Source organism: Podarcis tiliguerta (genome assembly GCF_965153285.1).
Source record: "Podarcis tiliguerta genome assembly, chromosome: 8".
Classification (NCBI taxonomy): domain Eukaryota; kingdom Metazoa; phylum Chordata; class Lepidosauria; order Squamata; family Lacertidae; genus Podarcis; species Podarcis tiliguerta.
Genome location: NC_139541.1, coordinates 7,361,783 through 7,386,499, shown reverse-complemented (window position 1 = coordinate 7,386,499; position 24,717 = coordinate 7,361,783). Strand labels below are relative to the sequence as shown.

The window sequence follows — 24,717 nt, the reverse complement described above, 5'->3', positions numbered from 1 at the left end:
GGGCTGGGGAACCTTATTCCTGTCAAGGGCTGCATTCCCTCAGGGGTAATCTTTCAAGTGTTGCATGCCAGACGTGGGCAGGGCAAGAGCCGAAAGCAGGCAGAGTTTGCAGTACTGCTGGATTGCTTAGCCTTCTCTCTGTCTCTCTGCTACTCCATCATGCTTGTGGTGTCTGCCTTTCAGCTTTCTCTGTCCACCTCCCCTTCCATTAGTACAGGTTAAAACTGATTGCTTGCAGAGGACTTTTCTTTGCTCCTTCCCTCACTCCACCCATCTCCAGTTTTTCCCTTTGTCTCTCCCTCAGAGATCCCCCCCAGCCTGTGGCTCACTGTGAAGCTTTTCCCTCCAGGCTCACCATGTAACAACAGCCACGCCTCCCACTCCACCTGTCTCTCATTGTCACACCATGGAAGACAAAGCAATTCTCAGGGGGTGGCCCCAGAGAGCAAGAGTGGGCCAACAATGTCTAGAATGCTGCAGGAAATTGGGGCGGAGGCACAGGTTCCCCATCAAGGTTTAAAATGACCTTTTGCAATCTTCATTTGTTGTGTTAGCATATTAAGTATTTGGGAAAAATACCGTATTTTTCGCCCTATAGGATGCACTTTTTCCCCTCCCAAAATGAAGGGGAAATCTGGGTTCGTCCTATGGGGCGAATGCAGGCTTTCGCTGAAGCTTGGAGAGCGAGAGGGGTCGGTGCGCACCAACCCCTCTCGCTCTCCAGGCTTCAGGAAGACATCCGCAGCCTAGGCAGCCCTGCGGGAGTTCCTGCAGGGCTGGCTAGGCTGCGGATAGCAGCTTGATTCCCGGAGCGCCGGGCGCGCTGAAAGCAGAGTGCCCGGCTCTTCGGGAACACATCCGCAGCCTAGGCAGCCCTGCGGGAGGTCCCGCAGGGCTGTCTGGGCTGCGGATAGCAGCCTGCTTCCCGGAGCGCCCGGCGCACTGAAAGAGCGCCCAGCGCTTCGGGAACACATCCTTTATTTCTCCCCAAAAAAACTAGGTGCGTCCTATGGGATGGAGCGTCCTATGGGACGAAAAATACGGTAATACTTCTAGTTCTCCTAGTACTGTATATTGCAACAGATAGCAAACTTACTTGATATACTCTGGGTTGACTGGCAATAACCTTCAAAAAAACCCAAACAGATAAAGAGATCAAAAGTGCACGTGCTAAATTAGTTTAACTAGTGAGTTCCCAAGTGCTATAGGGAAAACAGATGAATCTTGCCAAGGTTAAATATTGGAAGTATGAGAGATCTGTGTCTGCTAGGTAACCTGAGTTTTTTCTGACTGGTTTAACAGGAAGCTCCATTGTAGAACAAAGGAATTCCTGAGGATCCAGTAGCATGTGTGTTTATAACTGAGGGAGCGGAGACAGAGGGTGAGGAGGGAGTAACTAAATTCTGGCAGTCTTGACTAAGTGAGATTTGAAGGATTCCATGAGCTTAGTTTGCATCCCTGAAAGAAGTCATGGCACTCAATTTCTTTTCTCTGGAGTGGGGTATGTGCGTTGAGAGTACAGTAATATCACAAGGGGGTCTTGTTGAGCTTTTGACTGTTAATCATTTATAGATGCACTTTTCTCTGCTATGACTAACTCACTTCTGATAACAGGAAATGCAGGACAGCTGACTGTTCTGTTCAGAGAGTAGCTAAACAGTGTCCAGAACAGGGAATGAGGAAGAAGCTTTATTTTGCTACTGCATCAAAAACCAGCCACCCCGTGACTCTAAATTCCTTCTACCATAGTGGATCAGATTTGACAAAGGGAGGAGGGAGCAAGAGAGGGTGTATGTATGTATGTATGTATGTGTTTGTATGTATGTATGTATGTATGTGATTTGGGGACCCACCAGGTAAACTAATTTTAGCACTGCACTTTAGCGCTTATCATATTTTTCTGTTCGGGTTTTATTTTGGAAGATGGCACTACCAGTCAACCCAGAGTATATCAAGTACTGCAGGCTCCCTGTTATGAAATGGTAGGAGAACAAGGAACACTCTTTTTTCCGGGTTCTGTTCCAAATTCATCATTTTAAAGCCTTCGCCTCTATTCAGACAATCTTCTAAACCATGGACTTGGATATGTCCCCCTCCTTCCCTAAACAGCAGCAAGAAGAATTATTCCAGTTGTAGTTCATTGCAGTTTCCCTGAACTGGGAAAACGATGGTCTCCAAGCCATGGTTTTGAATTGGTCCTTTGGTTTAGAGGTAGTTCTAAGCGTCATTTCTCAAAACTAGGAAGCTGAGGACAGAATCGGCATGTGAGGCTGCTGCTTGTTCCCAAGTCCTCCGTACCACAGTGTGGAAGATTACCTGAACTGAGTCGTAATACTCAGTGGCCTGGCATGGACCCTCAAAATGTCACTGCTGCCCTAATCTTAATAAGGTCCTTTGCTTTAATAACTTACATGGTTCCTGCATTGTTGCTTATGTTTTTCAAGCAAACTTTGGAAAACTTGTCACATTTTCAGCTACTGCCTCCCTGTTGTGAGATAAAATGTTGTTAGCTTTCTTGGCCCACTGTGATATTAGATATTTGAATGGTTGTTGGGCAGCAGTGCATGTACAGCAGTTTTCAAGCTGTGCTGCAGAACTCTGGGCTCCCTCGGGAAAACATCTCTTTTTTAAAAAGCCTAATCCGAGACTGAAAAAAAAATCCTCAAATTTTAGTCACCGACCCCTTACAGGGATTGAGGGGATGAGATGGGGGAAATAAGTGCCTGCCATCAAACTAATAGGCTCTTTCAGATTCTGGAGTATCTGGTGGGTTTGCTGGAATATGCCTTGTGACACAGTCATCATTCATGTTCCTGACTAAGTTGGCTAGGGCACGGCAGTTACCTTACCTGCTGCTTTTATTTGTGATATTTAATCATGGTGTGCTTGATTTTCCAAACTTCTAACCAAACAAAAAAGCTAATAGCCTTTGCTGCAGCTGTTAACTTTCTGGACCAGAATTCAAACCCTGAAGCTGGCCAAGCCATGTTTGTATTTACAGTATATTTAAGGAGTATTAGGATGTGTGTCTAGGAATAAACAACTTACCCAGATTTTTGAGGCCATGGCGGTCAGTTTTCAAAGCACAAATGACACAATAAATGTTTGTGAAGGGATAGATAAGAGAATGCAAAATACGTGAATTTGCATCTGTGCTACTCTCTGACTGATTTTTATTTTCTTTCTTTTCCCATGTCTGTCGTAACTCCTTCAGAAGCAGGTAATATATTTGGCAGTCTTTTATTTCCATACTTTGAATTTGCATATTTCTCTTTTAAAAAGTAGTATGTAATCCGTGTGTTTTATATTTGCTTACAGCTTCATGGCCGTAGAAATCATGCAGGCTGCAAATTATTGAAATTGGTTACAAGATTATCTTTGTATACAGGCAACTCCCAATTTACATGGGGATTACGTCCAAGGCACCACATGCTTAAGTGAAATTGTATATATTTAAACACCATTGAAAAAGCCTGCAAACATCCTGCCCCTTTCTTGTGACATTTTTGGGTAACTTCCGGGTTTGGTGCAATGTGTGTGGTCACAGTTCTAGCTGTGTGTAATTTACATTTATTTAAAAATATAAATATTGCCTCTTGCTACACCCAGTATGCAGCCTAAAGCAATTGCATGGGAATTGTTTGTAGCCGTGTGTTGATAAAGCAGTTTGTTTTTGTTTTTTAAGTAACCAGGTTGCCAGGAATATCCCTTGGGGTGTGTGTCCCTACCTTTTTTTTGTTGTAACTTGGGGGGGCTTCAGGTGCCTGGCCTCATTCTCCTTGCCATGTGTGATATACAGAGAGTTGTAGACCGTGAAATCAGGTGGTGCAGCCCTCAGTGGAGGAGCCATGCTAGTGTAACTTGTACTTACCGTATTTTTCACCCTATAGGACGCACTTTCCCCCCTCCAAAAATGAAGGGGAAATCTGGGTGCGTCCTATGGGGCGAATGCAGGCTTTCGCTGAAGCTTGGAGAGCGAGAGGGGTCGGTGCGCACCGACCCCTCTCGCTCTCCAGGCTTCGGGAACACATCCGCAGCCTAGGCAGCCCTGTGGGAGGTCCCGCAGGGATGTCTAGGCTGTGAATAGCAGCCTGCTTCCCAGAGCGTTGGGCGCCCTGAAAGCAGAGCGCCCGGCGCTTCGGGAACACATTTGCAGCGTGGGGAGCCCTGTGAGGAACTCCTGGAGGGCTCCCCACGCTGTGGATAGCAGCCTGGCGCGAGGGGCGCCCTGAAGCAGAGCGCCCCTCGCGCTGGGCAGACATCCGCAGCGTGGGGAGCCCTCCAGGAGTTCCCCACAGGGCTCCCCATGCTGTGGATAGCTGCCTGGCGTGCAGGGCACCATGAAGCAGAGCACCCTGTGCGCCGGACAGACATCGGGCAGCCCCACAAGCTCGGGGGACAGCAGGGAGGCGCAGCGCTGCCATCCCGCTGTTCCTCGACCTGGTTCGGTTTTCCCGACCTGCTTTTGGGGGGGAAATAGAGGAAAAAAATTTGTCCTTTATTTCCCCCCCAAAAAACTAGGTGCGTCCTATGGGACGGAGCGTCCTATGGGACGAAAAATACAGTAATAGGACTTATTTCTGAGTAGACATGCATAAGATTTGTACAGCTTTCCCAAGTGTTGCCACTGATGCTTCTGCCCAACGCCAGGGGTGCAGAGTTGGCTCTAAATTGGAAGTAAAATAAAGCAAACTTAAGGTGATGAGCTCCAGATTCATACTTCTTTCCTGGTCATAGGCACAGTCTTATGTAACTGAAGCAGTTCCAAAGTTTGTTTTTCAAGCCATAAGGTTGGTTACGTAAGCAATTTCTACAGAATTGTTAAGGGGTACTGATTGTTGAAGTTTTGTCCTAATCTTGTTCAATTATTCCTTCATTCTATGGAATCAAATGATTTTGGAATTTGAAGGTATATAGAATATTAACTAACTTGAACTGATGTTAGCATTGCGTTGATTTTATTTTTTCAATTTCAGATGCTTTTACAGATTCTGCCATCAGTGCTAAAGTTAACGGTGAACACAAAGAAAAGGATCTTGAGCCTTGGGATGGTGGAGAAGGCACTACTACAGATGAGCTTGAAGCTTTGGAAACCGATGTTGTGAGCACATCTTTGTCTTGGGTTGACATTTGAGGGAGGGCATGTAGTTTGAAGGAAAATCATCCAAGCAATATGGCATTTTTTGTTTTTTGCACAAACCGTTCCAAAAAGAGCTGCCTTACTAGGGCAAGGCAGTGTTGTAACTGGGAATTTACCGTATTTTTTGCTCTATAAGACTCACTTTTTCCCTCTTAAAAAGTAAGGGGAAATGTGTGTGCGTCTTAGGGAGCGAATGCAGGCTGCGCAGCTATCCCAGAAGCCAGAACAGCAAGAGGGATTGCTGCTTTCACTGCGCAGCGATCCCTCTTGCTGTTCTGGCTTCTGAGATTCAGAATATTTTTTTTCTTGTTTTCCTCCTCCAAAAACTAGGTGCGTCTTGTGGTCTGGTGCGTCTTATAGAGCGAAAAATACGGTATTTATAAAGAGAACATTAAGGATAGTGGGAACCAGGGTGGATTTGATTTAAATCACTAGTCAGTAAGACTTGATTTAAATCTTTTTTTTCTCAGAAAGACATTCCTGCTGGTATAATCTTAATATTTACAATCAGATGAAAGTTTCGTTTTTGGAATAATAAATTTTCAGAGTAGTTTTTACAGTTGTATCAAAAATTACTGTGTTGGTTATGCTATTAGAAATACATAGATAATTATGAAATTATTGTGAGGTTCAATAAGTATATTTGGACAACTTTTCTGCTGTACTTTAATGAAGGAGAAAAATAATCATAACAATTAATAACAATTTCCTTAAAAACCAACTTAAACGGAGTTTCAGCACGCATGAAAAACTTAAAACAAATCCTTATTTCCTGATAGCCTTTGGACTATAACTACGTAGTTAAAACAGGATTTTGTTGAACCCCTGTACCTTAAAGTTGAAGGAACTTAATTTAAATTAAATTTTGTAGATTTAGTGCTAAATTGTCGGCTAACTTCTGGAAGTGTTTGAAGTTTTTGTGTCGGGAGACAGGTTCTGTAAGACCTCAACTTTTCATACAGAAATAATTCATATATGTCATAGATGTCATATGATAAAAATTCTGGATGCTTGTGCAGCCTTGCATTAGTGTGATTGTTCCTTGATTGGTGTGATTTCCTATTCTGCAAAATACCATGTCCTGCAGTCTCTAATCAAGCAGCTGCTCCAGTAGTTGTCTGTAAGATTTAATGAAGATGATTTTGTACAGCAGTTTGCTGAGAGATAGCCTTCACGCCCTAGCTCTGTGGGCTTGACTCCAATCACCTTCCCAAATATGTTGTGTCTATAATAGTAATGCTTCATTTTGACACATACAGGACTAGTCAAAGCAAGGCAGACTATTGGTGTGTTTCATGCAGTGAATAATCTACCTGTTTTACTAAAGATAATTTACGCAGCAGCTCTTGGGTAAAACATAGCTCAGCAGTTCAAAACATTCCAAGCTTTATGATTCATATCTGTTAAATGCAAAGATACTGTCAGATGTCAGTGATGGTTGCTCATGAGTAACCAGGCAGGACTCCGACCTGTCTTTTACAGGTTTTATTGGTGCAAACTCTGTACAGTTCAGAACCACAAAGTTCATGTCCGTCTTAGTCACTTTCAGATTCTGGGAGTGGCCCCTTCCGGTTTCTCCCCCAACGTAAGAACTTAAGACACCCCAAATCTCCGCCTCCCCTCCTTACGTTTCACCCCTCTGCGCAAGCTGGGCAACAGAAACGGCTTGTCTGTTTCCTGGCCAGTCAGATACTTACGCAAGAATAGGGATGGGGAACCTGTGGTCGCCCAGCGGTTGTTCAATTCCAGTTCTCTGCATAGCCAGTGCTCAGGGATGATGGGAGTTGTAGTCCGGCAATGTTTGGAGGGACACAAGATTCCCCCCCCCCCCCCGCGCTTTAGATGACTTTTGAACTGTTGTGAATCCCAAGCTTCTTTTCCTTCTAGTCTAATGGATGGGATCCTAATGACATGTTTCGATACAATGAAGAAAACTATGGCGTAGTGTCAACTTACGACAGCAGTTTGTCTTCATATACGTAAGTTACAATAGGTGGTGTGATTTTTATATTTATTGTTCCTGTTTCATTTAGTCGGCAACATTAAGAATATTCCTCCAGGGTCTTTGCCTAGGAAGAGGCTGGGCGGGGGGGGGGAGGACTTTAAATTTTCTCTTCCCCCCTGCATGTGTAAGCGTGGATACAGGTTTCTGACGCATGTCAAACTTCATTCTTTTCTGGAGATCGTAGTCAAAAAAGAATTCTAAAGTTGAAACAGTTGCCAACATTCACTTGATATTAACCAGTATAAACATAAAAAAACTCAACAGATAGGGGAGGGAATTATTTGGAATAAGGTCAGTTTTGCCGTTTGAATCCTATTTTACTGTAATCAGCATATCACAAATTTGACTGCTTAACGGGAAGCTTTGGGCAGTGCTCTGTGTACTCTGGATTGTATCCCAATACAGTGGTGCCTCGCAAGACGAAATTAATTCGCTCTGCAAGTTTTTTCGTTATGCGAGCTTTTTTGTCTTGCGAAGCACCACTGTGTATTGACGGTTTCCCATAGGAATGCATTGGCGTTTTTTTAAAAAAGGCGCAAGACGTTTCGTCTTGCGAAGCAAGCCCATAGGGAAATCTGTCTTGCGAAGCAACTCAGAAAATGAAAAACTCTTTCGTCTTGCGAGTTTTTCGTCTTCCGAGGCATTCGTCTTGCGAGGTACCACTGTACTTCATTAATTGGCTTGACAGCAAATCAACAGGATCAGGGTGAAGATTCATTACCCCAAATGGTACAAATCCCAAATTCAACTTGCTCTTAATCAGGTAGTTGCCTTAAGAAAGAAAAGCAAAATACTGGGGTTCTGTGGCAGAGGAGTTTCATTGCAGAGAAGTTGACGGTGTGGACAGTATTTCCTGAAGGAAGCTGGTTGGGAAGTCACTGGCAGGTGTGCTATTAAACCGTCATGCCACCATCAGAGGGCTCCTCCGATGCTGCAATCTTAACTCTGTCACCTATGGAAATTTTTTTGCTTATATCTAGAGTTTAAAACCAATCTCCTTTTTTTTTTACATCTCCTTCTCCCCTTTGTTTTAGGGTACCCCTTGAGAGGGATAACTCCGAAGAATTTTTAAAAAGGGAAGCCAGAGCAACCCAGTTAGCAGAAGAAATTGAATCTAGCGCTCAGTACAAAGCTCGAGCTGCTTTGGAAAATGACGACCGGTCGGAAGAGGAAAAATACACAGCTGTTCAGAGAAGTGCTAGCGAGCGAGAAGGCCATGGCGTGACCCCCAGGTATCTGGCGGGGCAGCAGGGGGGAAGTGGGGAATCATTACATTTTCATATAATTTTAGAAATAGGTATTGCATGGTTTTTACAGGCCAAGTAGTTTGGCGTTCATCTGTTGAGTTTCTGGATGACAGCACAGCTTCTCTGTAATCTTTGTACAGTTTATGGGGAGAAGGGATTGCTACATCTTACAAGGTTATTTTCCTGCATAAGGAGTGTTCTTCCTCTGAACTTGTATAAGATTCCTCAGTCTTCTGTGTGTGCAGTGGAATCTGCATGAGGGTCCAGCTAAAATGGTTCAGTTGTAAGACTGGACTGTTTCTCTGTATTTTAAATTAGTGGAGATATTTGTATGTGTACACAGTGCTGCTTTTCTAGAAAAAGGTGCCAGAACTCACCATGAATGCCTCCCTTGTTCTCTTATCGTGGCAATGGCACCCACCTGAGAGGTGCTGGAACCGAGTTTCAGCTCTACCTAGCACCTAGCCGTGATTGGTCAAGCTACTGTTTAGGGCCAATTCTTATTTCCTTTTCTTCAATCCATCTCTCATGTAGCAGTGGTGGGCTTTAAGCCTTCTAGCCAGGCCTCTACCATTGCATGTACACGCATTTGTGCGAGGACCCTTCCGAGCTGCCCTAAATCTAAGAAAACGATGGACGCACTTTTTCCCCTCCAAAAATTAAGGGGAAATGTGTGTGCGTCCTATAGAGCGAATGCAGGCTGCGCCGCTAAGCCCAAAGCCAGAACAGGGAGACAGAGCACTGCGGAGCGCTCCGTCTCGCTGTTCTAGCTTGGGGATGGCTGCGCGCACAGCCTCTCCAGGGCAGCGGGGTGCCTTCACCCCGCTATCCTGCGGAAGCTAGCAAGACTGTTCCCAAGCCAGAACAGTGAGACGGGGGGCTCCGTCTCGCTGTTCCAGCTTGGGGACGGCTGCGCGCAAAGCCTCTCCAGGGCAGCGGGCGCTGCGCTCCAAAGGCTTCAGGGATCTTTGAGGCTGGCAGTGGGGGAAAGCAGCGCTTCACCCCCCCCACCAGCCCCACAAGCCTGGGTGAATGTACCTTGAACGCACCTTGTTTTAGAGGGGGAGAACAAGGGAAAAAATTTTTCCCTGTTCTCCCCCTCCTATAGTCCGGTGCATCCAATGGAGCGAAAAATACGGTATTTGACCTGTACTAGGGGCGACCCCCAAAGCAGCTAGGGAGACAGCTTGCTGTAGTTTTTTAGCACCTCCACAAGGGTGGGTGGGTGTGTACACACACACACACACACACACACACACACACACATGTACACTTTGTTTGCATCTCATTCCTTTGTTCATCTTTCTATGTACCGATAACATTTTATTGTTTATGATGTCTGTATTTATTGGACATGTGTTAGTGGATTCATATGACAATGATGTCAGCAATACTGAGATGATCCCAAGTATTATTTTCAGAACCTGGCATTAAATGTCTCAATGTCCAGTATTGCTGGTGGCTCTGGGCTGTAATTTGTTGTCATTGTTGCATAGAAATAATGACCACGCTCCCAATTTGAAGCTAATGTGAATTGCTAATATCAAACATGTCCTGCTCCCTTTTATTCCTGAATATTTAATCATTTCCCTGCCCTTAAGAACAAAGCAACATGTGATTTTAAGCCAAGAGCTGAAGTCCCATCTTACGTCTCTCTTCCTCCCCCCTTTTTTCCTCAGGGAGAATAAGTACATTCCACCTGGACAGCGGAATAGAGATGTTCTTTCCTGGGGAACTGGAAGGCAGAATTCACCAAGGATGGGCCAGTCCAGTTCAGGCCCACCAATTTCAAGATCTGGGTCTCACTCATCGGACTACAGTTCTAACTCTGGAGCAGACCAAAGAGTAGTTAATGGAGGCAAGTGTTCATCATGACTGAAATAAGAAAGCTTTTCTAGAGAGAGCTCTCCATCGCTGGATCCCTGGGGTAGTAGCCCTTTGAAATAATGTCTCCTGTTGCATCCCGCCACTAAAACAGAAAGAAACTAAAGCTGTGTCCCTGGATATATAGTGAATTCCCTTTTGAAAAGATCAAGCAAGTCGCATTAAAAAGGGCAGTTCTCTGACTCCCTTCATTGCTGTAGTCCCAGTGTGGTCAGTAGGTCTGCACCGGCCGAACTAGCCAACAAATGCTTCTGTTTAGTCCTCACTAAGTGTTGAAATGGAGATGGATCTGGTGGATGGGAAGATAGGCAATCCAGCAGTCTTCTCTGGTGTAGCTCCATAGGAACACTTTACACCAAGCACACTTGCTACCAGATTCTTCTTACAATAACCTTGGCGATACCAGCAACCAGTTACTTTATGCATACATCAATAACAGCTGCAGCTTTTTTGTGCTCTTAAAATTTAACTTCCAAAATTGGCATAAAGTAATCAAAATACATAGGGGGCACGGGTGGTGCTGTGGGTTAAAGCCTCAGCGCCTAGGACTTGCCGATCGAAAGGTCGGCGGTTCGAATCCCCGTGGCGGGGTGCGCTCCCGTCGTTCGGTCCCAGCGCCTGCCAACCTAGCAGTTCGAAAGCACCTTCGGATGCAATTAGATAAATAGGGACCGCTTACTAGCGGGAAGGTAAACGGCGTTCCGTGTGCTGCGCTGGCTCGCCAGATGCAGCTTGTCACGCTGGCCATGTGACCCGGAAGTGTCTTCGGACAGCGCTGGCCCCCGGCCTCTTTGAGTGAGATGGGCGCACAACCCTAGAGTCTGGCAAGACTGGCCCGAATGGGCAAGGGTACCTTTACCTTTTTACTAATCAAAATACATAGTCCAGTTAAAAACAAAACTGTAATTCTTTTTTTTTTTTTTTTTGCGTTGTAAGCTGCCCTAGGGGTCTTTGGCGCCATGTGCGGCAAGGTATATATTTTGCTAAAGAAATACAGCACGTTTTTCTTAAGTGTGGGGGTTGGGGGAAGAAAAGGTCTGGACTGTACATTGATTTCAGGTAAGTGGCATTAACAAGACTTTGAACTGCAGCTGGTAAAAAAACAAATAATAGCTGTGTGGTACCTGCAAGATAAAATGAGGCTGAAGCCCACCAAGCACTCCTCCTCCTGCTGCTTCTCCTCTCTACATCGGGGGTCCCACGAGAGGCCCCTGTTCAGATGAGCAAATAAGTCCATGCCTTGGACTTGTGTCTTTCTGTTGCTTCCTATATATTCCATGGAAGATCATCAAAGGGCTTGTGTTTTTGAAGTGCAGCAGGTTTGAATTTGGAAGCAGCGCCCTCTAGAGGAACCTCCTGCTGTAGCCCAGAGGCAGAGATCTATGTGGATCTATTGTGGCCCAGTTTCCTCTTTCACAAAAATTCTGAATGGCTTCATTATTGAAAGGGCACAATAGAAGTAAATGTCAGCAGCTGAACACAGCTCTCTTTGTAACGTGATTTCTGTAGTTTTCACATGTCTTAGCGTTTGAAAGTGGTACATCCAGCGGTCAGTGTGCTTCACCCGCTTAATGAAATTCCCTGGAAGCCTCTTGTAGCTCCGTTTCTGAAAAGCTGCTGTGCCAAGTGATGCATTCAGCGCATTCCTTTTACCCTGGGCAAGTTGATGCAGGCATGTTTTCCTTGATACATGGGGGATTAGCTACACATTTAGATTTTCCTCACCGCTCATGGAACCATGCACAGATATCCGTGATTAAGCACAAGCCATATAAGTGTGATATGCAAATAGTTTTAACTGATTTACACGCCATTGTTTTTTCCATGGTAGTGTTCATAGATCCTGAATTTAACCCATTGGGGGGAAACTCTGGTTGGTGATTGCAAACTGATCTGTCCTAGATTGAGGGTGGAATAACTGCTGATTTTTATTTTTATTTTGTACGAACCTGTAGAAATCCCCAATGGGTTAAAAAACAAGGTATGAGAAATCATTTTTGTCATTTTTACTTTCCCCTCCCTCTGTTTCCCCCCCATAATTTTATTTTCTTTAGTTTTTATACTTTCCTTCATATCATTTGTTCTGTCAGGTGTTCCCTGGCCATCGCCTTGCCCATCTCCTTCCTCTCGCCCACCTTCTCGCTACCAGTCAGGTCCCAACTCTCTTCCACCTCGGGCAGCCACCCCTACAAGGCCGCCCTCCAGGCCCCCTTCGCGGCCCTCCAGGCCCCCGTCTCACCCCTCTGCTCATGGCTCTCCGGCACCTGCCTCTACTATGCCTAAACGCATGTCTTCAGAAGGTACAAAGACCACCGTTTTGTTTGTTCATGAATTTTCGTTTGTCTTTGTGTTCTCCCTCTCCTCTTGTGAGTTACAGTTAAAAGAATTGTTCTCTTCATTACTAAACCTTTTATTTGTGCACTTCCAAAAAATTAAAGTTTTTGTTTTGTTTCTGTTAACCTTTTTTTTTGTTTAAAAAAGGGAATTTCACAGAAAACCAAACCATTTCCTGAAAGTGAGAAATTCTGCTTCCTAGTGCTACTTTAGTGCATTGCAGAGTACATGTGGATGTATCATCTGCAGTCAGTTAGCCATGGTTGCAGGATCACACCATGTCCCCTACCGGTCACTGGCCGTAACATGGTTAAAGGTTATATCTCCATTGCCGTTAACTGTGTTCAGTGCTAACTATGTTTTGTTTGGATTCAGTTGCCTAGTTAAAAACAAACTGGTTAGCATTAGCCATGGTTAAGATGAATGTCACCTTCAGCCTTTATTAAGGCCAGTCCGGGGAATTGCTGTGCTAGATGGGAAGATCAGGTAGAGGGACAGGTATATGAACCTGAGACCCAGTCCTGATCCCATAACCTAGTTAAGGAGCTGAGAGGGCTGCATCTACATATTTCCTGAAGTGGCTGGTGGTGGAGGGTTTTGCTCAGAATGATGCTTTATGACATAAATCTGTTAAAAATGCATGATTCACATTGTGCCCACTGCAGAATCCGCCTTACTGGCAATTGCGGTGAGGGAGACTGGTTAGAAGTGGATGGAAATTAATTGTGTATTTAAATTCAGTTTGAGTTCCTCTTGACTTTGCTGAAACTGCTCAGTGGAATTGAATAATTTTAATTCTGTCTTGAGAGGATGAGACTTGTTCTGCAATAAGGAATCATAGATTGAACCTATTCTCAGCTGCAGCTAATTTCCATACTTTAATTGCATTCAACTCATATACTGTCTAGGAATTTTGAAGATGCTGAACCATTTGCAGGGAGCACGCTGACTTGTTTCTCAAATTCTAAGGCAATTCTTTGAAATGTTTCTGTGATATGCAGGGACATAAAAACGATGAGAGCTGAAAAACTATTAAATGTGGGCTGCTTAATTTGCTGTTAAATTTTCTTAGTTCTCTGCTGCCAGGAGGGCTAGAGCATTCAAAGTGGTCAGGTTTGGGTTTTCTTAGCAAGAGTTAACTGATGAAATCCACTTGAATTCTCTCTGCTGTGCTTTTGCACACCTCCTATTTTTGTTTTATGGGGCATGTGAATATAAGGGACATGTCCAGTGGATTGTGTCCTAACCTAGCATCTGTCTGGCTTCATATTTTTCCTCCCCAGTTTTGTCACGAACTATATTGAGAGGAGTGCTGATTTTTAAATGTCCTGAGACCGTGTATGATGATGGCAGCCCAGGCATGGGGAACCTTTGTGCCTCCAGATGTTTTGGAGTACAGCCTCCCATCAGCCCCAGCCAGCATGGTTAGGGATGATGGAATTTGTAGGGTCTATGGTTCCCCATCCCTTATGTAGCAAAAATTAATAGAATTTGGGGGTGAAAACGGAGATTTCACGTTGTGTTCATAGTTTAGGGTGTCTTTTCATGCTTTCTTCAGGACCTCCACGGATGTCTCCAAAGGCACAGCGGCACCCTCGAGGCCACAGAGTCTCCACTGGGAGGGGCACAATTTCAAGTGGCTTAGAATTTGTCTCTCACCCCGTGCCAGGAGAAGCCACCACACCTTCATCGGCCCGAGGCAGCCCTTCAGGTGGGACATGGTCATCGGTGGTCAGTGGTGGTAAGTCAAGCTCAGCTTCCTACAGAAAGCCCTGTTTGGGGATTTTACAGTTAAAAGAATCCTGTTTCTTAAGCCAGACATTTGAGAACCCAACAGGCCTGCTGCTGATGATGGTTGGCGAATCCTGATTCTTTATTTTGCCTGGCTAGAAACCAAATGTTACAACTGAGGCTGGCAAAACTGGATTGGCATGGAAAGCAGCAGATGTGCTGTTTCTCCCTTCCACTTTGATAGACTGTTTTTATCAGCTGATTACATTCCTTTCCAGAGACAAGCTGGTAGATCAGTTGATTGGAGCTCTCAGCCTTTATTAGGTGATTTGACTTTTCTTTTCCCTCTTCTGTGTGTTCATCATCCTCTGGAGTGATGATCAGGTTGTTTTCCTTGTGCTCCTGTGAGCCTCAGTATTCTTAGCCCTAAACCCCATTCCTGGTTGCCCATTTTCCTTCTTTCTGTCCTGTTTTGAGGGTGACTCAGAAGACACTGAAAGCCACAGCGAGAAACTAGGTGGACTTTCACAGGGCAGCGAGTTTAGGATTGTGCCGCAGATCCATTTCTGGGACTACAAGCAGAAATTGGTTCTTACCATGAATTTCTGTTTGAAGAGTGGACTGGGTCATTAGGCGATGGAAGCTGTTTCTCAGATTCTTTTCCATGTTAGTGAGGGCTGGTAATAGGAAGCGACCTGACTCTGCTTAAAGTCTCCCTTGACAGACCTTTGCTTCAGTGCAATCAATTATCAAGCATTGTTTCACAGTAGAAGGATTCTTAGTACTGTATTCTACAAGAATCGTTTAAAAGAAGCACTTACTGCTTGGGGGAGAGAAGCGACATCACAGAAATCTGGGGACTTTCCTAAGAAGGCAAAATGGGTTTTGGTGACAATTTTATCAGCTCATGCAAGCCTGGCATTAGGTTGCACTCCTTTTAGTACAAAACAGCTGTGCAGTGTTTCAACAGCGTCTCTTTTATTTTGTTTCTAGTCCCTAGGTTGTCCCCTAAAGCACACAGACCCCGTTCTCCAAGGCAGAGCAGCGTTGGCAGTGTGCCTTCTGGGCCAGCTCTGTCTTCTCCTCAAGCTGGCTCTACTCCAGCAGAGCCTGTAGCCGCACCTGTTCTAGCTGCATCTCCTACCCCAGCCAGCCCTGCGTCCATTAGAGCAGGTACACCATCAGCTGAAGGTAAGAAGCCCTTTTATCTCCCCCTGTGCTGAGTCTGAGTAGAAATGCAAAGACATAGGATGATCTAAAAATTGCTTCTGTGTTTTAAGTGGTTGGAGAGCAGTTCTCACACACGTTTATTTTTATGCATTAGGTTTGCTAATCATATGCAGTCAATTTTCTCTCTGTGTGGGAATCTTTATGCAGAGGGAGAAAACTGGCGGCTCCAGGCAACTACATAATTTTCTGAATGGCTGTTGAAAATTACAAAAATGAGTAGGAAAAGGTTGCGCTCTGTTTTTCCTAAGACATCCTGCTGACTTTCTTTCAACTCAGCCGATTAGGGCAGCCTTCCCCAGTATGGTGCCCTTCAGCTGTTCTAGAATTAAAAGGTAAAGGTAAAGGGACCCCTGACCATTAGGTCCAGTCATGACCGACTCTGGGGTTGCGGCGCTCATCTCGCTTTATTGGCCGAGGGAGCCGGCGTACAGCTTCCGGGTCATGTGGCCAGCATGACTAAGCCACTTCTGGCGAACCAGAGCAACGCACGGAAACGCCGTTTACCTTCCCACCAGAGCGGTACCTATTGATCTACTTGCACTTTGACGTGCTTTCGAACTGCTGGGTTGGCAGGAGCAGGGACTGAGCAACGGAAGCTCACCCTGTCGCAGGGATTCGAACCGCCGACCTTCTGATTGGCAAGTCCTAGGCTCTGTCGTTTAACCCACAGCACCACCCGTGTTCTAGAATTAAACTTCCGCAAATCCCATCTGGTATGTCTATGCCATCTGTGGCTTATGGGAGTTGAAGTCCAAAACAACTGGAGGGCACCAGGTTGAAAAAGGCTGGATTAGGGTTTCATACAGTAAAACAGTAATATTTAAAAAGTAATATTGCCCTTCCATGTATTATTATTTTGGAAGAAATACATTTAATTTGATTTGCAGAGCTGTTGTTGTTCTTATTGTTGTTTCTAACCCACCTTTTCCCAAGTCCAAAACTCAAGACTGCCTACATAGACAAAATAGAAAAAAGTAAAAGCCATAGAAAGACAAACATTAAAATGTAATTAAAAACTAATAGAATTAAAATATTAAAAAGTGGCTCTTTGAAAGTCTCTCTTTAGTCATCTTCATCGTTTTATTTGTACGCCACCTTTCCAAAATCAAGATGGCTTACAACATGAAACGATCTACATAATTACAAACATAGCAAAAGTAGTCATAAACAATAAATAAAACACAGCAGAAGGTACACAACCAAACTGAATAATTTCCGCATAAATCATAATATTTAAAAATAAAGATGCAAAAATAATATTAATAACAGCAACAATACCCAGTACAAGAGTTTTTCCAGCAACCTCAGCTTTTGTAGCTGTTGTCAGTCAGAGTCCTGTTCTCCCAGGCTGGCTAGAGAGAGGCCAGCAAGAGAATAAGTAGGTCTTCCACGACTCACAGCCAAGATTATGTTGGTTCCCCAAATAAACAGAGACACAATCAGGATAATACCTTGTATGGGACAAATTGTTTTGGTGCTGAGCTTTGGTGCTGAGCTTCAACAACTTGTCCCTCTTTCCTTCTCCACCCACTGCTATCTAGAGTTATTAAGAGTGCTGTGTATGTGAAATCTCAAACACGACTGATTTTCCTTCCTAGCTAAAGATTCAAGGCTTCAGGACCAGAGGCAGAGTTCTTCTCCTGCTAGCACCAAGGAACCCCTGAAGCCAAGTGAAATGTCTCCCAGCTTTAGCAAACCTGAAAACAAAGGTAGGAGTTTTCTGAAGTTGTGTTCAACTCCCATCATTTGCAGCCAAATTAGACAATGGTCAGGGAATAATGGGAGTTGGAGCCCATTACACCTGGAGGCGCCTTGTTGGTTATTCCTGTACTGCAGGCTTAGTTACATTGCTGTTTGGATTGTTGTAGAGATTTCGGAAACACAACATGGCACGCAGCCCTCAAATATATCTCTGCACACAATGAAAAAGGAGTTCTGCAAACTAAGATCACTCTAGTTTCTCTGCTGCTCCAGCTTCTTGATTCCCACCCCACAACCTCCTGGGTTGTAACTGGATTGCAATTTCCGCGGAATTCTTTGGGGGCGTTTTCTTTTCTCACCCCCCCCCCCCGAGCTGAGACAGCATTTCAGATTTGGGTCACTCTATTGGGACTTCCTTTAGAAAGTTTCAATTGGCCCAAATATATGCTGGATCCATGTCATCCATGTTTATAACCAGTAAAGTTATATACCTTGGTTTACAACCATAATCCATTCCAGAGGTCCGGTTGTAAACCAAAACAGGTTGTAACCCAGGGCGTGCTTTCGCCATTGGGGCCTCCCCCCCCCCCCGCCCAAAAAGGGTTGTAATCCAAAACAGTTGCAAACCAAGATACCACTCTATATGCGTATATTCTCTTAACAGGTGTGTCTCCAGCTGTCCTAGAACATAGAAAACAGATCGATGATTTAAAGAAGTTCAAGAATGATTTTAGGGTAAGTGCTTTTGCTGTTAACGACAGCTGTCTGAATAGACAAGGCAGTACCAGATCAAACTACATGCAGGTAGGAACGGTGGCTTCAGGAATAAGCATGTATGTCCTCTGCCTGGTTCCCTGTAGCTTTGCTTTTCGCAGTGAGGGAACCGCCAGAAGGCTCTCAGAGCTGGACCTCAATGTCCAGGCAGAACGATGGGGGTGGAGACACTCCTTCGGGTATACTGGGCCGAGGCCATTTAGGGCTTTAAAGGTCAGCACCAACACTTTGAACTGTGCTCAGAAACGTTCTCAGAAACATATTTCAGGACTGGTGTTATGTGGTCTTGGCGGCCACTCCCAGTCACTGTATAGCTGTGCATTCTGGATTAGTTGTAGTTTCCAGGTCACCTTCAAAGGTAGCCCCACGTAGAGCGCATTGCAGTAGTCCAAGCGGGAGATAACCAGAGCATGCACCACTCTGGCGAGACAGTCCGCGGGCAGGTAGGGTCTCAGCCTGCGTACCAAATCCTTGTCTATTCTTTCCCTCGACTAAAAGAACATTGCCTAGGGCAATGAAGGTCACTATAGAACATTCAAATGGCTGCAAATAAGACACTCCCTGGAGCAACCAGTACAAGTGTGCCTTGCCACCCCTTCATCCAGATATATACTCTTTTTGAAATGTTTTACAGGCGCCCTCTCTGGGGAGGGAGTTCCACAACTTAAGGGCTTACTTCTCCTGGGCTGCCACCCCCTGAGCTTCTCAGTACGGTGGAAGAAGCAAGAGGACTCCCTCTACTGATATTAGAACCCAATACAGTGGTGCCTTGCAAGACGAAATTAATTCGTTCCGCGAGTCTCTTTGTCTAGTGGTTTTTTCGTCTTGCGAAGCAACCCTATTAGCAGATTAGCGCTATTAGCGGTTTAGCGGCTATTAGCGGCTATTAAAGGCTTAGCGGCTTAGCGGATTAGCTGCTAAAAGGCTATTAGCGGTTTAGCGGCTTAGAAAAAGGGGGTGGGGAGTGGAAAAAAATCTCAAGACTCGCAAGACATTTTCGTCTTGCGAAGCAAGCCCATAGAGAAATTCGTCCTGCGAAGCGCATCGAAAAACGGAAAACCCTTTCGTCTAGCAGCTTTTCCATCTTGCGGGGCACCACTGTATATTCCTGGGTTTTCTGTACGCCAGTATGTAGGAAATGAAGCAACTTTTATTTCAAGCTGTAAGAAATAATGTGCAAAACTAAAATCAGTGTAGACTGTGCCTTCTCTCCAAATACCCTCGGTCAGGAAGTACTGCTAAAAGTATAATTTTTCTGTTTCCTCCCACCCCACCCCCCTGCACTCTCCAGTTACAACCCAGTTCCGCCCCAGAAGCAGTGGAACAGCTGCTAACCAAAAACAGAGATGGTGAAAAATCCAGAGAGGTTCCTAAGGAGAAGGGTGACGCCAGCTGTAAGGACTCTGTAACTGAAACTGGCAGCAATGCCACCTCAACCAGTGGCAGTAGCAAATCGAACAGCCCCAGTATTTCACCACCTGGTGGCAGCCTGGAGCAAAAGCGAGGGCCTGAGGTGACCTCGCAAGGAGTGCAGACCTCTGGCCCCGGAGCGAAGCAGGAGAAAGACGAGAAAGAAGACAAAAGGGACACCACCGAGTGAGTAATCATGGCTGCAGCGGCTCCTGCACAGATTTGGCACTGCTTTTGGGGAGGGCCCAGTTGTTGAGATGACTCGACCATGCACAGCATTTTCTTCTCTGCTCCTTATTTAGATTTAACATACAGTGGTGCCTCGCAAGACGAAAAGAATCCGTTCCGTGAGTCTCTTCGTCTAGCGGTTTTTTCGTCTTGCGAAGCAAGCCCATTAGCAGATTAGCGCTATTAGTGGTTTAGCGGCTATTAGCGGTTATTAAAGGCTTAAGGAATTAGCGGCTTAGCTGCTAAAAGGCTATTAGCAGCTTAGTGCCTTAGAAAAAGGGGGTGGGGAGCAAAAAAAACCCCCCAGGAATCGCAAGACATTTTCATCTTGCGAAGCAAGCCCATAGAGAAATTCGTCCTGCGAAGCACCTCCAAAACGGAAAACCCTTTCGTCTAGCGGGTTTTCCGTCTTGCGAGGCATTCGTCTTGCGGGGCACCACTGTATTTTGTACCTCCACTGCTGGAGGCAGTGCTTAGAATGCCAATTTCAGGGAATTACAGGTGGGCGGAGTGCTGTTGCTCCCCCCGGTCTTGCCTGTGGGTTTCCCACAATAGGCATCTGGTTCACCACTGTGCAGACAAGATACTGGGCTAGATGGGCTTTTGGCCTGATCCTGCTGCAGGGCTCTTCTTCATGTTCTTGTGCTCTTCTATTCAGCTTCTGGTGTCAAATTGGAAAATACGCACTATCCAGCGGAAATACAGCACCTGGAGAGAAATGGGTGTTGTGCTTTTAAATGTGTTTGATCAGTGACAGGGGAGAGAATACTATTTTCTGCCCCTGCTGCCTTGCCAGTCTTTCTCCTCCTACTCTGTGAAATTCATCCAGAATTTCATGCTTTTGTTGGAATAATAATAATAATTTATTATTTGTACCCCACCCATCTGGCTGGGTTTCCGCAGCCACTCTGGGCGGCTTCCAACAAAGATGAAAAATACACTAAAATGTCACATATTAAAAACTTCCCTGAACAGGGCTGCCTTCAGATGTCTTCTGAATGTCAGGTAGTTGTTTATCGCTTTGACATCTGATGGGAGGGCGTTCCACAGGGCGGGCGCCACTACCGAGAAGGCCCTCTGCCTGGTTCCCTGTAACTTGGCCTCTTGCAGTGAGGGAACCACCAGAAGGCCCTCGGCGCTGGACCTCAGTGTCCGGGCAAAACGCTGGGGGTGGAGATGCTCCTTCCGGTATACTGGGCCGAGGCTGTTTAGGGCTTTAAAGGTCAGCACCAACACTTTAAATTGTGCTCGGAAACGTACTGGGAGCCAATGTAGGTCTTTCAAGACCGGTGTTATATGGTCTCGGCGGCCGCTCCCAATCACCAGTCTAGCTGCCGCATTCTGGATTAGTTGTAGGCTTGTGTTGCATTTTGAAACAGAAACGAGGCATCAAGTGATGGGCAGTTTTCCTCCACTCCACCAACGGAGGCAGAATCTGTAGAGGCTTCACACTTCCACCAGGCGGCGCAGTTGCCATCTCAGTTTTCAGCCTACCTCCACAGAGGGAGCATGGCTGACAGAATCTCTTACGGAGTTTAGAAGCTGTGAATTATTATTTTTTAAAAGATACTCTTTCCTCTTCTTCCTTAGTTGTTGCTGCTTCTTAATGTATTTACTAAATTTGCATATTGCCTTTCTGCTGATACGTTCAAGGTTTCTCCCAGTTTTAGACAGCAGCTACCTTAGGACTGTGCAGAGTTTGCTGGGCTCCCAGCCAGCATAGCTAATGGTCAGGGGTGATGGGAATTGTAGTAACAATATCCGGATGACCACAGGATAGCAACCTTTGATTTGCAGGCTATTTATTTCATTTATTAATGTTATTTCATAAGAGTCATATACCACTTGATTGTAAAGAAATTTTAATAGACATGAACCAAAAGGGAACATGGAGAGTAGAGGAATATTAGCAAATTCAGGTCCCTCAAGAGGTGTGTTTGTGTGAAAGAGAGAAAGGGAGAGACTGCCTTCTGGGATGGGAGGAGCCTGTTTCCCCCCCTGGATTATTATTTTTGACCGGGAGCCTCAAATATCTTCATGCAGCAAGAGCTGCAGCTTGGGATCCAGGACTTGTCAGCAGAGCTGTCTGGCTGGCAGCTGGGCCTTCTCACACTCTGCAATGGGCTTCTGGGCCTTCTCAATGAGGGTAGGTGCATTTTTAAACCAGCAACAGCTGCTCCTAGAGCTGCTGCTGGCAGGAGGATGTCTTCGCAACTGCTTATCTATGGCCTCTATTGCCACAAGCAGACCTTCCAGTTTTGATTGCTGCAAGGAGACCTTGTGCCTTCTCAGTGGTTCTGTTCTGTCTGCAACCTGTCTGTTCTAGTAGCTAGTAGAAGACCTTGAGCCTGCAAGGAGCTGCAAGCAGCCCAGCCAAAACACTGACTGCTGATAAGCTTTGGTTGCAGGCCCCCAAGTATGTGGGGGGGAAGTCAAGGCATCATGCTAAGAGTTCTTACTACAGTGGTGCCTCGCAAGACGAAATTAATTCGTTCCGCGAGTTTTTTCGTCTTGCGAAGCACCACTGCAGTTAAACACTAACAACGGTGGGGAGGAGCGGGGAGGAGCAGGGCAGCTGCCGCAGCCGGTACCTCGGACTCACCCGCGCCTTGTGGCCACCGCGCGAAGTGGCTGCTGGAGGGTGGCGGGGCTCAGGAGCGCGACTCCAGGGAGAGAGAGGCGCTGGCGGCAACGACTCTCTGAGGGGAGCGCGCGAGGGCGGTGGGCAGCAGCGCGAGGCAGCTGGAAGGTCGGCCGTCAGCCGGAAGGTGGGAGGGAGCCGGAGGAGCAGGGAAGCGAGCGAGCGAGCGTGCGTGCGTGCAGTGACTGTCGCCATGACAGGAGAGGCAGGGCTGTTTCGTCTAGCAAAGCAAGCCCTTAGGAAAATCCGTCTTGTGAAGCACCTCAGAAAACGAAAAACCCTTTCGTCTTGCAAGTTTTTCGTCTTCCGATGCATTCGTCTTGCGGGGTACCACTGTACGTTGTTGATCTGCAGCTGCCCCTCCCCCAGTGGACTAGTTCAGGGATGGCTAACACATTGTCTTCCAGATGTTGTTGGCTCCACCTCCCATCATCCCCAGCTAGCATGGACGATAGTTAGAGATGATGGGGGTTAATAGTCCAGTCTAGAGGGCCAAAGGTTAGCCTCCCCTGCTGCAGCCCTTCAGTCTCTGAAAAAAGGAGCAGCCTAAGGTCAAGGAAATAGTGGTGTTGGAGTGTTTTCTAGTTAAAACCTTGCAATGAACATCTTTTTCCTGTCCTTACTTTCCTCTTTGGTGGCAGCTCCCCCTTCAATAGAACGTGTTACATTTTGATAGATTTTTAGTTGTGTTGTGCATCCTCAGCAATAGAACGTCCTACGCACAGAGGACAACTCCCTGCCACTCATGCCCAATGCACACAGCGCAGGTTTGAAGCCTCTACAAGTCTTCCTCCACTGGTAGATATCCATCCCTGGATATTCAGCTCTTATCTGAGAGAAATGAACTATCATGGTGGGAATATGTGGTGGGAATGCAAGAGAGTGAAAGACTTCTGGGAAATGATATACAATGAGTTGAAAAAGATTTTGAAGTATACTTTTACAAAGAAGCCAGAGGTCTTTCTGTTAGGCATCTTAGGTAAGGAGATTAAGAGAAAGGATTGTAAGTTTCTCCAATATGCAGTGACTGCTGCAAGAGTGCTACTGGCACAAAAATGGAAACAACAGGAAATACCGACAATAGAAGACTGGAGATCTAAGTTGTTAGATTATGCCGAACTGGATAAGATGACTGGAAAGATCAGATACCTAAGAGACCAAAAGTTTACAGAAAACTGGGGGAAATTTGTTAAATATCTGGAGAATATAAGTGAGGGTCAAATAATGCTAGAAGGTTTCAAAAGAGCACTGTGAATATGCGAGAGACATTGCCAAAAGGAATGAGAGGGGAAAAAGATATAACTAATGACAATGGTTAAAAAAGAAATGCAGAAAACAATAATGACTACAAAAGATTTACGGAACAGCTGAAGGAAGTCCAAAAACAAAGATTTGGATTTTGAAATATGAAGTGTGAAAATAATGTATGTTTTGTTTTGTTTTGTTGTAAATTAATAAAAATTATTTATATAAAAAAAAAGAACTATCATGGTGGGAAGTCCAATCTGACATGCATCTTTCTTGTGTCCCCCCCCCCCCCACCTTTCCATAGACAAGTTAGAAAATCAACACTGAACCCTAACGCAAAGGAGTTCAACCCTCGATCATTTGCTCAGGTGAGTCTTAAGAGGCATAGCTGTCCTCATTCTCTGCTTATCCGAAGCTGCATTGCTTTATGTGCCACCCATTAGAAGCAGTCACTGCATAGTTTGTTTTCCTGCTTTAACCAGCCGTAACGAGAAAAAGTCCATGGGGCATGTTGATGCACGCTTGACCAAACTGTTCAGTGCCTACTTACAGCTCAGCTATTCCGTTTTTCCTTCATGTTTTTGGCAGCCCAAGCCTTCCACCACACCAACGTCACCCCGTCCGCAGGCCCAGCCCAGCCCTTCCATGGTGGGCCATCAGCAGCCCACTCCGGTGTACACCCAGTCTGTTTGTTTCGCACCAAATATGATGTACCCTGTTCCCGTGAGTCCAGGTGTTCAGGTAAAGCGGCAAAGGCTTTAATGCGACAAGCTTATACTTGCTGCATTGAGTGTGGATAACAACTTGTCACTGCTTTGGAGTGTGAAAGGCAGAACAGGGCATGAAGCATGTGAGAGTCCTTTGTGTTTACATATGGGATATGGTGTGTGTGTGTGTGGATCGGTGAGTAAGGAAAAGATTAATAAGCCCCTCTCCCATACAAACGCGCCCCCCCCCATTAATGTTACCTGCTCAAATTTGGACTTGGATACCTTTGTTTGCCAAAGTAATGTGCATTTCCACCTGCTGAAAAGAGGCTGGGCCACTTTGTTTTCAGCACTACACAGTACCCTTTCTTGGCACTTAAAAATATTGAGTACCGCTGCTAGCTTGAAAAGGGATGCGGGTGGTGCTGTGGGTTAAA

General features: G+C 45.6%; 1 protein-coding gene and 1 long non-coding RNA gene across 9 annotated transcripts in view; one reads left to right on the top strand and one right to left on the bottom strand.

Moving 5' to 3' along the window:
* Nucleotides 1-5,492, bottom strand: part of LOC310684000 — a 35,133-nt gene extending 29,641 nt beyond the window's left edge. The window contains exon 1 of the long non-coding RNA XR_014514640.1: nucleotides 5,246-5,492. This is a non-coding gene — a long non-coding RNA (uncharacterized lncRNA). The remainder of the gene's footprint in view (nucleotides 1-5,245) is intronic.
* ATXN2 (ataxin 2) overlaps nucleotides 1-24,717 on the top strand; it is a 66,979-nt gene that overhangs the window by 26,701 nt on the left and 15,561 nt on the right. For all 8 annotated transcript variants that reach the window (XM_083453759.1, XM_083453756.1, XM_083453754.1 and 5 more), the window contains exons 6-17: nucleotides 4,977-5,101; nucleotides 7,028-7,119; nucleotides 8,180-8,377; nucleotides 10,072-10,250; nucleotides 12,367-12,576; nucleotides 14,169-14,351; nucleotides 15,335-15,532; nucleotides 17,170-17,280; nucleotides 17,937-18,007; nucleotides 19,338-19,642; nucleotides 23,878-23,941; nucleotides 24,162-24,314. In XM_083453759.1, the coding sequence (XP_083309885.1) occupies nucleotides 4,977-5,101; nucleotides 7,028-7,119; nucleotides 8,180-8,377; nucleotides 10,072-10,250; nucleotides 12,367-12,576; nucleotides 14,169-14,351; nucleotides 15,335-15,532; nucleotides 17,170-17,280; nucleotides 17,937-18,007; nucleotides 19,338-19,642; nucleotides 23,878-23,941; nucleotides 24,162-24,314 (1,889 nt within the window). The remainder of the gene's footprint in view (nucleotides 1-4,976; nucleotides 5,102-7,027; nucleotides 7,120-8,179; nucleotides 8,378-10,071; nucleotides 10,251-12,366; nucleotides 12,577-14,168; nucleotides 14,352-15,334; nucleotides 15,533-17,169; nucleotides 17,281-17,936; nucleotides 18,008-19,337; nucleotides 19,643-23,877; nucleotides 23,942-24,161; nucleotides 24,315-24,717) is intronic.